Raw genomic sequence first — 14,116 nt, forward strand, 5'->3', positions numbered from 1 at the left:
ATTTGGAAGGGTCTCTTCTTTTTATATGTCAGAATGGGATGGCCGGGCCAGGGCGTTCTCATGTACACGTGGCAGACGTGGGCCTGAGCCATGATCTGGGCCGAGCCTGTGTCTCCCACGTTCACATCAGTGTGAGGTGCCTCCGAGCTTCCTTCCATGCTCTGTTAGAGCAAAGAAATTCCAACACTTAAATTTTTGGAAGAAGTTACAGGAACAAATGGAAATCTTGGAGGGATGGGGGAGCTGGGAGAACATTTGGAATAAAATGGTAGCTGTTCGGACTTAAAAAGTCAGAGTGTGTTTCCTAAACCTGCCGTCCTGAGAAACACAAACAGAGAGTGACAAGCAGGGGAGAGGGGGCAGAGGCAGGAAGACGGTGAGCTCTCCCTCCTCTGAAGGACCCTGGGGCACCTGGTCTCCCTTGAACTCTAAAGGGGAAATGCAGTTACACAGCAGGGGCCAAATTAGGGCTGTTTTTCTAGCGCTGTGCTCACACCTGACCCACCAGCTCACTTCAGCGCAGCTTCGCAGACCAAGCTGCAGACGGGCCTTGTTAACTGCAGGTTGCTAGTTAATCTGTCAAGTTGCACGTACGTGTTGAGCTGCTAGCGTAACGCTTGTCATCTAGTCCTCCTGGTACACGGGGGGCGTGATTGGCGGCGGCAGGAGCGAGTCCAAGCACTAACACGATTGACGCATGCTGTCCCTGCTGTGTTGGTCCCTGTAGGGTGGGCCGTACCACGACATGCTGCACAGCATTCTGGGCGCTTACACTTGTTATCGACCGGATGTGGGCTATGTAAGTGAACTTTTTGAATACTTTATGATGTTCTCATCTAGAAAGAAAGTCAGAATGTTGGCCAGCACACTGTAGCTGCAGGTGTCAGGTTGAATGCCCCCGTTTTTTTGTTGAGTATGAAACGTCTCACAGTAAATGATTTGCCTCAGTTTCCTCGCAGGGAAGTTGAGCTGACGTGGCTGCTCTGTGGCATTAATCACATTTTAATGGGATTTGACTTCCATTTTTTGCATGTGATTTTTTTCAGCATTAAGTCAGAAGCGCTTTTAGCAGTGACTGCGTTTGACGCTGTGCTGCTGCTGCGCCTGCAGCTTGGCAGACGCGTGTGCGCAGTTTTAGAGTGACGCGTTTGGTTAGACGCACATTTCTATGGCACCAGGAAGCCCTATGTTGCAGAGGGCGGCATCTCAGATGCAGGAGGGGCTGGTCATGGTTTTCCCCATATTGCGGGTGGGGCTGGAGCAGTGCACGCAGGTGGGTGATGGGGCAGAGCGGCGGTTCCCAGCAAGGCCAGGCCAGTACGGAGAGGGCTGTCGGTTCAGCCTCCGGCGGGTGGCCATGGGCGGGTGCAGTGTGGATCCTTCCAGTGTGAGGGATTTAGGTTCCTCTTCCAGTAAGATGGCAGAGCTGTTCTGACTGTGGTAACTGCCTCAGTGTAATCCCCATTTCTCTCCTCCTCTCAGGTTCAGGGCATGTCCTTCATAGCGGCCGTGTTGATCCTGAACTTAGATACTGCAGATGCCTTCATTGCTTTTTCTAATCTTTTGAATAAACCATGTCAAATGGCATTTTTTCGAGTGGACCATGGCCTTGTAAGTATCCCGGTGTGTGTTGTGCCCTGGGTACTGTGTTTTCACACAGCAAGAGGGGCCTAATCATTCTTTCTCTTCAGGGGGAAAAATAGTACATTTTTCCTCCACTAAGATACTCAGAATAAGTAGCACTACATGACGTGGAGGATTTTTTGGGTGTTGTGCTGAACTTCAAAAGCACGTGATTAATAGCCATATGAAAAAATTTCTTAATGCACCCTTTCGGAAAATATTTCTGAAAATATATTCCAGCATGCACACCATGTGTCCAAGCAGAAGCCCCAGAGCAGCCCCACGTCGGGGTCTGCCTCACGCAGCATGCTCATACACAGGAGAGGAGACGGGCTTAAGACCGGCTCCTCCATCTGACGGAAGGAAGAAATGAGTGGCTGGAAGGAGTTGGCAGTCCTTGCCCTGGGGAGGTCCCACTCGCTCCTGGAGGTGGGACCACTGCCTGGTGCAGACAAGGAAGTGAGGCTCAGGAGTGGTAGGCCTCGGTCGAGGCACGTATCTGGTCTGTGGAGAGCCGCACTGGACCCCTCTGCTTCCTAAGCCTGTGTTCTTCCTGTAGCCCAGGAGGGAGGTCACCGATGCACCAGACCCACCCGCTTTGTAGTAAGCATTGTCTGGGTTTGCTGGTCGTTTGCTGACACTTGCTGATAATTGTCACTAGTATTTCAGACCTAAAAGGATCTAATAGTTCAGAACAGCTAGAGAATGTTTCTTCCTTGATGTCTTAAGGACTCCTGAGTATATCTTGCTCAGGCTGTTACATACATTTTTTTTTTAAGTATTATGAAACTGCTGCTAAATGGTGGCTCTCAAGGGAAGTGTAAATTGGCAGCGTCCTTCTGGAAGACGGTTTGGTGTTAGGTGTCAGTAGCAGTAAACGGTGTTGGTATGTAATTTTCGGAAGAATTGTTTCTAAGAAAATCACAAGTGTGGACAGAGCACTTTGCACAGTGATTATTGCACAGTTATAATTATTCAGTAAAAATTTAAAATTATTTTTCGTTGTGAAGATGAAAACTTTTAAAAATGGGTATTTAGGGCAATACAGAATGTTCATTAAGATCTGGAAATATTCTACCCAGTGCAACACTGACATTGCAAACAACTGTACGGGGAAAGATTGAAGATAAAATGCAAATTTTTTCTGAAGTATGTAAAATAGAATATATGCCATAATAGCTACCATATTTAACAATAAAAGGAAGTACACCCAATGTTAGTAGTGTTTATGGATGATCTTTATTCGTTTCTGTACTTCATAAGTTTTCTACAGTGAGCATTTTACAGACACTACTTTCATAGTCAGGAAAAAACCTTTTTTATGGTTTATGGTTTTATGGTGTACATCTAAGTATCTTCTAATTTTGAAGACCCCTTTGGAAACACATGATGAGAAATGAGAAATTTTAACTTGTGTTGTTAAGGAAAAATCACAGAATTGTAATGTTGAGTGGGAGCTGCATCTGCAGCAGGGTTTCTCTGCAGCAGCGCCATGGACATCTGGGGCTGCGCAGCTGTGGTGAGGCCGTCCTGTGCATCAGACGCCGTCCAGCAGCACCCCTGGCCTTTCCCCACCAGATGCCAGTAGCACCTCCCCACTAGATGCAACAATCAGAAATGTCCTGAGGCACAGCCAGGTGTCGCCTCAGAGGCACAGTCGCCCCTACTTGGGAGCCACTGGTTTTCAGAACATCCCTTTGCTGAGATGTGCAGACAGCTTCTGAGAGTTGCCGTCTGCCCACGGGCATCCAGCTGGGAAAGGGTGGAACAGAACCAGGCTGCGTCTCAGATGTGTGCCGCTCCTAATCCTGTTTCAGCACCGCCCCTGCTCGGTCCATTTTGTGTTCCTGCAAACCCTGTAAGAAGGTGAAAAGCGTGTGCTGGTAAAACACAGGCCGTGGCTGCTTCCTTTCCCCACAGGGTTTCTCCCTCACTGCATTGAAGGGCTGCACTTCTGAGCCACAGCAGTGTTGCCCTTGCCTCAGTGTTAGTGTTATGTTTTATGTTCCCTCTGGAAATGTTAGGGGTTGGGAGGGAGGCATGCCTGGTTTTTCAGATCGTTTTAGGCAGTTAATCCATCCCTGGTTCTCAGAGAATGAACCTGTCAGGAGTCAGCCGTTGCTGGGGGACAGGCACAGGTTCAGGGCCCCGCCTCGCCACACACTGGTGATGTGACCTCATTTGGCAAGTGACAGAACTGTTCTGGGTTTCAGTTCTCTTATCTACAAATTGAAGAAATAATAAGATGCAGCCAGTGATGTGAGATAGAGACCGCGCTTATTTAGATGGTGCACGTGTAGTGCCTGGTTCCGGGTTGCCAGAGAAGATATGTGTGCAGTTACGCATGAAGATGAGTGTTAGGTTCTAAAGGTACACGTGTGTTGACTTTTTTTGTAGACTGGAAGCTTGTGCTGATAATGAGTTTATAGTATGTTTCACATTGTCTCCCTAGATGTTGACTTATTTTGCTGCATTTGAGGTATTCTTTGAAGAAAATTTGCCGAAATTATTTGCCCATTTCAAGAAAAACAACTTAACTCCAGACATCTACCTAATTGATTGGTAAGACTGCATTTTAATGTTTTCAGTGTTTTCTTATCTCCACGCCCCCTTTTTTCATTCCTCACTGCCAGCATCTTCCAGGGCTCGGCTGACCCCCACGTCCTGCTTTACCGTCTCCCCCGCGGCCCCGAGCCCTGTGTCCCTGGGCTCGTGCTGCTGGTCGTCTGCTCCGCTCTGGTACTCTCTCTGGTGCCTCCTGTGACTCTAACTGGTCCTCCTGAATTCTCTCGGGGAGAACAGTGTCTTGGACCTCTTTGTTTTCAAGGTACTGATATCCATTCCTTCCACGAGACGTCACTAAGCACCAGATCTGGCGGGCTCTCTTCTAGGATCCCGGACAGGCAGTGAGAGGACTCAGCACTGGCCTGTCCGGAGCTTCTCCCTAGTAGGAGAGACTGTCTGTGGACGGCTGGGGCTGGACAGCAGGTGATGAGTGCCGTCCCTGAAGGAAGGGAAGGACAGAGGCCTGGACCCAGGCTTGGGGGCCAGAGTACACAGAGATGACACAGGAGTTTGAGCCAAGACATGACATGAGTGTGCGGCATTCCAGAGTTAGGGCTGCAGCAGTTGGCGTGGTGATGTGGGAGCCTGAAGTAAAAGGCAGAGGGCGGCGGGCGAAAGGCCTGGAAGCCGGGTCTGGTGGGTCTCAGACGCCAGGTAGAGGAGCAGACAGGATTACAGGGGCCAGAGGGAGCAGCTGAAGGTTTATGCTTGGGGTGAGAATGCAGGTGGGCTGTACCCAGAGGTGAGTTTTATCTACTCGCAAGGCAGGGGAACCTGGAGGCAGACACATTAAGGAAGAAAAAGCCAGGGCTTGAGCTGAGGCCGCAGGAGTGGGTGGAGAGTGGGGAGGAGAGAGATGCTGGAGAGGGAAGCGCTGTGGCCCCAGGGGAGGCTTGTGGCTGTCGGGGAGAGGGCGGAGACGCGTGGTCTGCTCTTGTGGGGCCAGATGCTGGGGGGGGCTGGGCCCAGCTGAGACCAGAACACAGCAGGGTTGGGTCTGTCGGGACTCTTAGTGGATTTGGCTGTGGACACAGTGGTTCTGAGGTGCCTGGAGGACACTGAGGAAGACTCACAGATACAAGGCTCCAGGGAGTTCTGCAGTGGGGCAGTGGACAGGCAGGTCTTCGTGCATAGGTGCATGTGGTTGTCTGAGGAAAGGCTGGGTCGTCACCCCAGAGAGCGCCAGGGGAGAAGGTGGGTGGTAACTTGGGAACAAGGTGAGGAGTCTCGGGGCCGCATGGTGGGAGGAGCGTGGGGTCCCACCTAAGTCCCAGCCTCTCCTGTTATTCACCTATGGCCTGGCCGAGGGCCCTGGAACCTCTCTGAGCCTGCTCCCTCATCTGTAGACCAAGCTGATGAGCCTTTCAGGGCCTTGTCCGTTGACTGCCCGGCATTCCCACCCCGACTCACAGCGGGCTCTGCAGAGGGAAGGAATGTCACTTGACCGAAAAGCCCGTTGGGGCTTCGGCACTAACTTGCACAATGACTCTGAAACTGCCAGGAATGCAGAGCTGGTGTGACTTTTTTTTTTTTTTTTTTTTTTTTTGCTCACTTTCTTCATGAGGGAAAAGGCTTCTACAAGGTGAAGTCCAAATGTCGTCAGAAACAAGACTCCCTTAAATAAAGCCAACTTGTCCACACCCATGGGAACAAGCCTGTGGGATTCTTGGCATTAGTTGCTTCTGCCCTCAACCCTGTTTTGTTCTGACTCTGATGAATTCTTGCCAGGCACAGGGTTTGGAGGTCACAGCTCCTAGCTGACGTGACAGGTGCTGTGTCACTGTGGGTTAGTATAGTGAGATGGCCGTGAAGTGGCCACTGGTGGGGATGCTGGGCTGGCCTGTCTGGCTGTGCAGGGTGGAAGTGTTTGGGGCCTCCCTTGAAGGGCACCTTTAGCTGACAAATGATTTGTCCACAACACGAACACTCAACTCTTGTATAGGCTGTCCCTCTGTACCCCTGTTGTGTACCCATGCTGGTCATTTGACTGTGAACCCTGACCTTGAAGGTTCCCAGCCTGGAGCCCGTGACCGGGGGAGAGTGGTAGGGGAGGCTCCTGTGGGACCAGAGTCTTCAGCTTCTACCTGGTCTATTTGAGGCCCCCAGGTTAGATTCTTAGGATTCCAGGCTAAAAGTGAACTTTGGAAAGCACTGTTCTGGAATAGTGACTTTCAAACTTTTTTTACCCTGACTTGTAAAAGGAAGTAAATTTTGTGTTGTGACCCAGTGTGTGGCCGTGTGTGCAGCAACATAGTATGTATACGAAACAGGTTTCATGAACTAGTACCTAGCTGTCACTATGTGCAGAGCATTCAGAAGTTTCCGGTTCTGTTCTATTTGTTCAAAAAAAAAAAAAGCTGGTGCTGATCCAGTGTGATGACAGCACAGGTGGTGGTCGGTGCGGTCACCACGGGCAGAGAGGAGCACTGTCCTGCAGGACGCCTGTCTTTCTATTCCAGGCTGAAGGTGGAGGGTAGAGGTCAAGGGGCCTGCCTTCATTGACTCCAGCGCTTCTCTCATGATCTCATGGGACGCTTGGAACAACCCCTGCCAGTGGATTGTAGCACCTCTGTCTCACACTTGAGGAAGGTGGGGCTCCAAGAGGCCGAGTGACTTGCCCGAGGCCGCGGGGCTGGCTGAGCAGCAGGGCTGGTGCTCACCTGCTCAGAGCTTGTTCGCTAGCGGGTTTAGCTGTAAGGCAGCATGACCCATGAGGTGGGTCCCGGAGCTCAGGCTCCAAAGATACAGCAGCACACTGGTGAGGGTACACAGCTCAGGGCAGGCTTGCCAGCGATGCAGGTGGAGCAAAGCACAGAGGTCCGAGTGAAAAGGAGCTGTGAGGACCCCGCTCCGGAGACCAGGTGACGTGGTTGGTGCCTGATGCCCCTTGAGTGCTGCCCGCTGTAGTCTGACGAGGGCCCTGCTGGTGCAGGCCTGTCCCTGGTGAGATGCTTGACTGCTTCGTGGAATTAGGACCAGGTGGAACGCTGATGGCAGGGCTAGGCACACAGTAAGTCCTTAGTAGGAATTTAAGTTGAATTAAAGCACAGTGAATTAAGCACAGGAAAACCATGTATTCATGATTTATTCCTTGCAGTCCACATTTATGGATAGTCTGTAATGATTCAGGCTCTTGGTTGGGTGCTAACAGTTAGTTCAAAGCTCAGATCAGAAGCAGGGTAGGCAGTGGGAAGGAAGCCCTGGGAAGGAACAGGTTTGGCCTAGGGCCTGCCCTGGAAGCTGGCGTCTCAGAGGCACTCGTTCTTTTGTTTCACCTTCACGGCCTCTGGAGCAGGTATGTCTTAGCGCAGAGGAAGCTGCTGAGGCCCCTTACCCGGCATCTCGCCTGTAGTGAGTGGTCCAGACCAGTCTCACTCCAGACCTTTTGCTTTTCCTGCTTCATCATGTCACCTTCCCCAAACCGGTGTCTGCACCCCTGACAGCAGGGCCTGCCTCTGAGTTGCACATGTGGTGGATCTGCACTGTGCACGTGGTCTGCAGGGGCTTCCAGCAGCTCACTCTCCTTTTCCGTGTTGGAGGGCTGTGGGCTCCGTGGTTTGGCTTTCTGAGTGTCCCGCGTGAGCTGTGGTGCTCAGACAAGACGACAGAATCTCCTTTCCTGCCCTGCTGTCTGCCCCAGAGGCCATGTCGGAGTCGCCCTTACATTCCTAGCACAGCTTCTCTTCCCCCAGGATTATCGCATTGTGGCTTTATGTAGGACATTGTCTTGCCCAGTTTGATAGTTACTCTTCCAGAATGCTCTTTCCTCTCCCCTCCGCCCCAGCAGTCAAGGCTTCCCCCATCGCAGCGCTGACCACTGAGGGCATCGTCTGTTTCCTGCTGTGCCTGCAATAGACCAAGCTTTGCCAGTCACCTCTGTGTCCCCAGTGCCTGGACCCATGCCTGGCTCAGAGTCCTAGATTCAAGAATGCATCTGTTCCTGACGGGCCCCTTCCTGGGCTTAAAATACACGGAATCCGGCCCGAGGCTCACCCGGGTGCTCGCTCCCCAGGGTGCTCGCTCCCCAAGTGCACTCGGGGCCGCTGTCTGGCCTGTGCTGCAGAGGCTCCACGGCTGAGGCCCAGATTTGCTCACTGACGCTGCTTTCCTGGCAAGGGGTCCTGTGTAGTGCTTGTCGCTCTTCTCTGCTCGCGTGGAGCTGGGAGGCTTAGGGCAGGGCCTCACCGACTGCGGCCTCCTACACGGTTGTGAGTGTTCAGTCAGGTGTCCATGTTTTGTGGGAGGGCTGACATGCGGTCATTTGACTTACCAAAATATTTCCCCACTGCTGTCAAATGGCAGAATTACTCAGAGACGAGAGTGGGTTTTGTAGCAAATAATCCTGAATTAACAGAAGAATCAAGCAGTACATTCTACATCACGATTAATGTTTCTTGAATAATGTCTGGTGATACTTGGAGATCTGATCATCATGCTGTCTCTTAGCTTAACGGCATGGTTCAAGGTGAAACTACGAGTCAGGAGATTTTAGTTTCCATCACATCTTGCATACATTTCACTAATAGCTTCTAACTTTCGGGTTTTGGGTCTGCCTAAGAACTCCAGAGTAGTGTTGGCTTGCTGAGCTCCCAGGCATCCGGAATAGCACCTGGCCGACGTGGGGGCCTCATCAGAGTGTGTGCGTGTGTGCGTGTGGGTGGGACGGAGGAGGTGTCCAAGCCTGCAGGGGGGACACCTGTCCGCAGGAAGGCCCTGCACAGCCCTTGGTCACCAGCCCACCTCGGCCTGGCTGCGATGGAGGCTGTGTTCTAACACGGGGTTCACCTGTTTCCCTACTGTCTCCTGCCTCTGCTCGGTGCTGGCAGCTGAAGTGAGAATACCTTTGAGCTCAAGTTAGGGGGTCCTCCCGGGGCACTGAGGTGGATCTGTCTGACTGCTTCCAGGGTCGGGGCAAGGGTTGGGCTTGTTAATTAAGTTTGAACTGAGACTTACATAACTACCTTCAGTTTTTAGTGATTGCAGTTCTATATTGGGTGTTTAATGTTGTTTTGTTTAATCCTCACAAGGCCTAAGGAGGCTGAGTGGTTTTCTAGCGATGTCTACGCGAATGGCTGGTCTGGGTTTTTAGGACACGGGGCACACCATGGTGAGGGGGAGGGGCTCAGGGCCACTTGGTAAGCCAGCTTGGGGGACAAAGTCCCATTCTTAGGAACCGGTGAGGATGGGAGCATTCAGGCACAGGTGGAAGTTGGCTGTCAGGCTTTGGAGGTCCAGGTGTGTCTGGTTTTGCTCCTCAGCGGGTGAGACGCTAGAGGACCTTCACCCTTTCCTCAGGCTGAAAGCCGCATTTCCACAGCCTCCCTAGATTTGCAGTTTCCTCACCATAAAATGGAGATGAAGCTTGTTTTAACTGAGGGATCAAACTGGATGATCCAGAGGGGAGCATACGAAGCCGCACTGTGCAGGGAGGCAGGTGTGCCCGTCGGCTCTGCTTGGTGCTTGCAGACAGGCCCGCGGTGCTTGCAGACAGGCGGGGATGTCGGTCCTCCCACCGCGGGCTTCTCAGAAGGAGCCTTTGCCCCCACGCCTGGCTTCGGAAGTGGTGAGCCCCCTCCCTCCCCGGCGTGCTCCTCGCTCCCCTGGAAGCTCAGACAAGCAGTCGGATCAGGCAGCGCCAGATAAGAATGCTTTCTGGGAACTGTGACGGCTTGACAGGAAGAAAACTGTTCCATTCCCCTCCACGTGCTGTTGGGGAAAGAGATACACACCACTCACCCCTTGTCCTTTCTGAGCCTGTTGCCACGTCATTAGTTTAGCAACACAGACATGCACACACGCAAATACACACAGTGCAGTAATACGCAGCGGTCCAAGGGAGAAAAAGTCATTTCTTGGGGGAGAAAAATCCTCCACTCTCTCCTCCAGGGCCAGAACACTCAGCAGTCCGGGGAAGGCCGGGGGCTTTCACCGCCCCTCCCTTTTCTTCCGCCCTCGTCCCTGCTGGAGTGGGCTGAGGCCCAGCACTGTGCCGCGGGGAGCCGACTGGAAGCGCTCGAGGCGGGGAGGCCGAGTGCAGACAGCAGCCTGCTCGCTCCGGAGGGCGGCTTCCGGGGCTGCCCCGCTCGCTCACTGCATCCCCTGGGGCTGAGTGGCTCCTCACCTGCATGAATGGGGCCGGATGAACCACTCTCCTGAGAATGAAGCGGGGAACGTCGTTGAAGTGCCCTATTCACAGCTAAACGTAGTTTAAAAGAGTCAAGCATTTGACAGCCGCTGGTAATGAATGGTTTTGCAGTGAGAGGGGAGATGAGAGGAGAGGGAGAGGGGCGCTTGAGGACGCTGGCGCGTGTCTGAGCAGTCCTGCTGCGGGAGGCGGGGAGGCGAACACCCTCCCTGCTCAGACGCTGCGGGAGCAGGAGGCTGAGGGGACGGTGATGCTGGACTCGGACTAGAGCCCAGGGCCCAGGAGCTGGTCACTGGAAGGCCCGCCGGAGTCTGCAGGGGAAGGTAGCCGGGGTGTCTGTCCCTGCTTGATGACTGTGTGAAAGGGACATGTGAGGTGCAGCGTAAACATGAGCGTCACGGGCCTGGAGTGTGGCTCCCCTGGTCGTTCGATGTCAGCTTAGTCTTGTACAGTTCAAACTATATCTAGAGGAGTTTATGGAGACCCACACACAAATCTCAACTCAGTATTATGCTAAAGAAATTAATTTTGTTATTTCTCTCTTGTTTGCCTATAGTTACTGTATTTCTCCATCATTTTTTACTTAAGACCCTGCTTTTAAGGTGTGAGGGCTTGATTCCCACCAGTGAACTGGCGGGTGAGAAGCAGTGCTGGAGATTAGGCCAGGTCTCTTCACTTTTGAGAAATACAACTTCCTCCAGATGGAACTGAGAACACTTTTCAGATTGCGACTAGAAACGGGTCTCTTGATTCTCTCTTGAACTGTGTCTTCTAGACCGACAGTGAAATGGGTTTCGGTTTCTTGAGAAAGGAGAAGCTCAGGCTGAAGGTCCTCTGTGGCTCCAACAGGTTAGGTGTCCTCCCAGCACGACCGCGTGCTGCCCGAGAGCACGCCGTGCACTCCGGACGCTCGGGGCATGGGCTCTGGGGCGGCTTCAGGGTCTGGCTCTGCTGGTTACTGGTGGCAGGACCTGGAGTGATTTCTTCCTGACATCTGCCTCCCTCTTCCATCATCTGAGTTGAAATCTAAATTATTACACTTTTCTTGAATCTCTTAAGAGTTTTAAAGCACTGACAAGGGGCAGCCTTGAACATTATTGGGTCTTCATCAGCATGTGGTGTTGAATATATGCCCTTCACTGCATGGAAGTTCCTCCGGGTCCTGGAGGAAAGGCTGTTTCTGGGGCAGAGCATCCTCCCAGGCGAGAGAGTCGAGTAAATTGCACCCTGGAGTTCACCGCAGACAGAAAGCCTGTACCCATGAAACTAGGGAGCATATTTGCCAGTATGGTGTAACATTCCTGGTAGAATCTTCTCTAGGGAAGTGAGAGTCCTGCTCTTCAAGGCCTGGTGACATTACCTCCTGACCAGAGCCCTGCAGTCTAAGTCTAGCACTTGAGTTCAGGTGCCTTCATGGGCCCCGTGTGTCTCTTGAGTCAGCATGGACACTAAGGAAAAACTGAGACCTGCAGAAAAGTGGTTTTCCAGGAGGGATAAAGTATCCCCCAGCAGATGAGAGTCAGCACCTGTCATGAGGACTCATCCACCTGGTGAGAGGGCAGTGAGAACCTCTGACGTCTGTGACGTCCTTAAGTGGACTGGGAGCTTGCCCGCACACTTACTCGGCAGAGATCGCCAGATGCGGTGCTGGTGCTGAGGGCGGGGGTGAGATGGGCCAGGCCCCTACTCTCGGGCAGTCTCCGTGGGAGACAGACGCGAACACAGCGTGTTGTGATGAGCACCAGGGCAGGGGGAGCCCAGAGCGGGAAGGAGCATCTGGCTGGGCCTGGGGATCAGGAGATGCCCTGGACATGGTGCCCAGGCTGCGGCTCATAGCTGCTGGAGGAGGGCAGATTCACAGGGATCCAGTTTGGTCGACATCTCAACCTGACTCGCCTCGCTTTGTGACATGGCCACGTTCCAAGGTAGAAGCGGTTAGACCTGATGACGTATGATCACCTAGGATTGTATTTATTTGGTAGTTTGGACTGTGATTATCACAGTTTATGAAGGGAACACGTATCTGTATTTCACTTTTTTTTTATCTCATGGTTTGCATTGTTAAATATAAGATCAGTTCCTTGTAATCCACCCTCAGATTTTTGGGAAAATGTTTCTTTGTTCCTTTGCTGACCCCTACTGGGACAGAAGTGTACGGCAGTCTTCGGAAGTCAGGTGTACGAGCGCACAGAACCAGACATTTCTGTCTACTGTTTCCGGTCCCCACCAGACCCTTAAGCCTTGTCGGCCGTGTGAACCTTACATCTGGCACCTCCCACAGGGGAATGAGCACATAGCAGGTGCCCGTAAATACTTGTTGCATGCAGAGGTAACTGGTATCTGTAATTCCGAAACGGTACGGTGTTTGAGACTCCTTGTGACAGGTAATGCTGTCTTGTAAAATGTTTGAATTGGCCTCCAGAGGGAAGGCAGGCCGAGAGTCGTCCCCCCCCCCCCGATGTGATATGAGAGCGACTGCCTGAGGGAGACGCTGATGGATCAGACCTGAGTTGAGAGTGCGCTCTTTGTGCCGTGTGAAATCTGAGAAACTCAACTTCTCCCCAGGATCTTTACTTTATACAGCAAGTCTCTGCCCCTCGACCTGGCCTGCCGTATATGGGATGTGTTCTGCCGGGACGGGGAGGAGTTTCTGTTCCGCACGGCCCTGGGCATCCTGAAGCTGTTCGAGGACATCCTGACCAAGATGGACTTCATTCACATAGCCCAGTTCCTGACGCGGCTGCCCGACGACCTGCCGGCCGAGGACTTCTTTGCTTCCATAGCTGCGGTGCAGATGCAGAGTCGAAACAAGAAGTGGGCTCAGGTGAGCGGCGGCTCAGCAGTCGGCTCAGGAGCTCAGCTACCCGTGAGCCGACGGCCCTCCGGACGGCAGTTCCGGCAGTTCTGGGGCTGCAAGTGCGGTGGCCTGGGTCTGGGGCTTGGCTCTGCCACAGGGGGTCTTGGGCAGTCATCTCCTCTTTGGATCTGTGTCGGAGCCCTCCCACCCGTTCTGCAGTGGCAGGGCGGGGCGCGGGCAGAACTTCAAGTCAGCTGTCACAGTGCTCTCTGCACGTTAGACAGCACTTTGCTAACCGATCCCGTTCCCCCCTTTTTAAACATCAGAGACAGAAAGCAGGGGAAACCAATGCCGCCGCGCCCCGCTCCCTCCCTCAGCACGGTGTGCCCGGGACAGGGTGGTGAACAGAGGAGGCCCAGAGAGCAGGCACGGGAGAGGGGGAGGAGGGAGAGGGGAAGGGGGCTTCGGGATGTGTTGCCCCAGCTCCGTAGCACCTGTTAGCAGAGCAGCCAAGTAACAGCATGGGAGCGGCCCAGCCTGGGCCTCCATCTTCTAGGTCCCTCGCGTCTCCTCTGGACATTCCTCATAGGTTACGTCCCCTGTGGGCTTGGCCAGGGTCATCTGAATCCTAGTCTTTATCTTTCTAAAAAGGGAAAACTAAAACCTTGATTCTTGGCCCTGCAGCTGCTGTTTGCCTGAGCATCAGGGCCTAGTTGGTTGATGTCTGGGGAGGCTTGTACGTGCCCAGTACTTGTTCCTGATTTATTTTTCTTATTAGTGGAAGATTTAAAGTGCACTGAGAAACAGAATGAAATAGAATAACGAGCCCCTGTGCGCCTGTCAAATATCCAGTCAGTTTTCATATTTCTACTTGTTTCCAAAGGTCACCAGTAGCTTCATAGGCTGCTTGAACCAGGATCCAGATAAGTTTACACATTGCAATTGGCTGAAAGATCTTTTAAGTCTTTTTTAACGTATAAGGGCTG

At 52.7% G+C, this 14,116-nt stretch overlaps 1 protein-coding gene across 4 annotated transcripts in view; it reads left to right on the forward strand.

Moving 5' to 3' along the window:
• Nucleotides 1-14,116, forward strand: part of TBC1D14 (TBC1 domain family member 14) — a 94,799-nt gene that overhangs the window by 75,435 nt on the left and 5,248 nt on the right. For 2 of the 4 annotated variants that reach the window (XM_072946593.1, XM_072946595.1), the window contains 4 exons: nt 728-799; nt 1,483-1,611; nt 4,076-4,185; nt 12,899-13,157. In XM_072946593.1, coding sequence (XP_072802694.1) covers nt 728-799; nt 1,483-1,611; nt 4,076-4,185; nt 12,899-13,157 — 570 coding nt within the window. The remainder of the gene's footprint in view (nt 1-727; nt 800-1,482; nt 1,612-4,075; nt 4,186-12,898; nt 13,158-14,116) is intronic. The other 2 variants (XM_072946579.1, XM_072946587.1) reach the window with 2 other exon arrangements.

The sequence above is a fragment of the Vicugna pacos genome, chromosome 2 (assembly GCF_048564905.1).
Source record: "Vicugna pacos chromosome 2, VicPac4, whole genome shotgun sequence".
NCBI lineage: Eukaryota > Metazoa > Chordata > Mammalia > Artiodactyla > Camelidae > Vicugna > Vicugna pacos.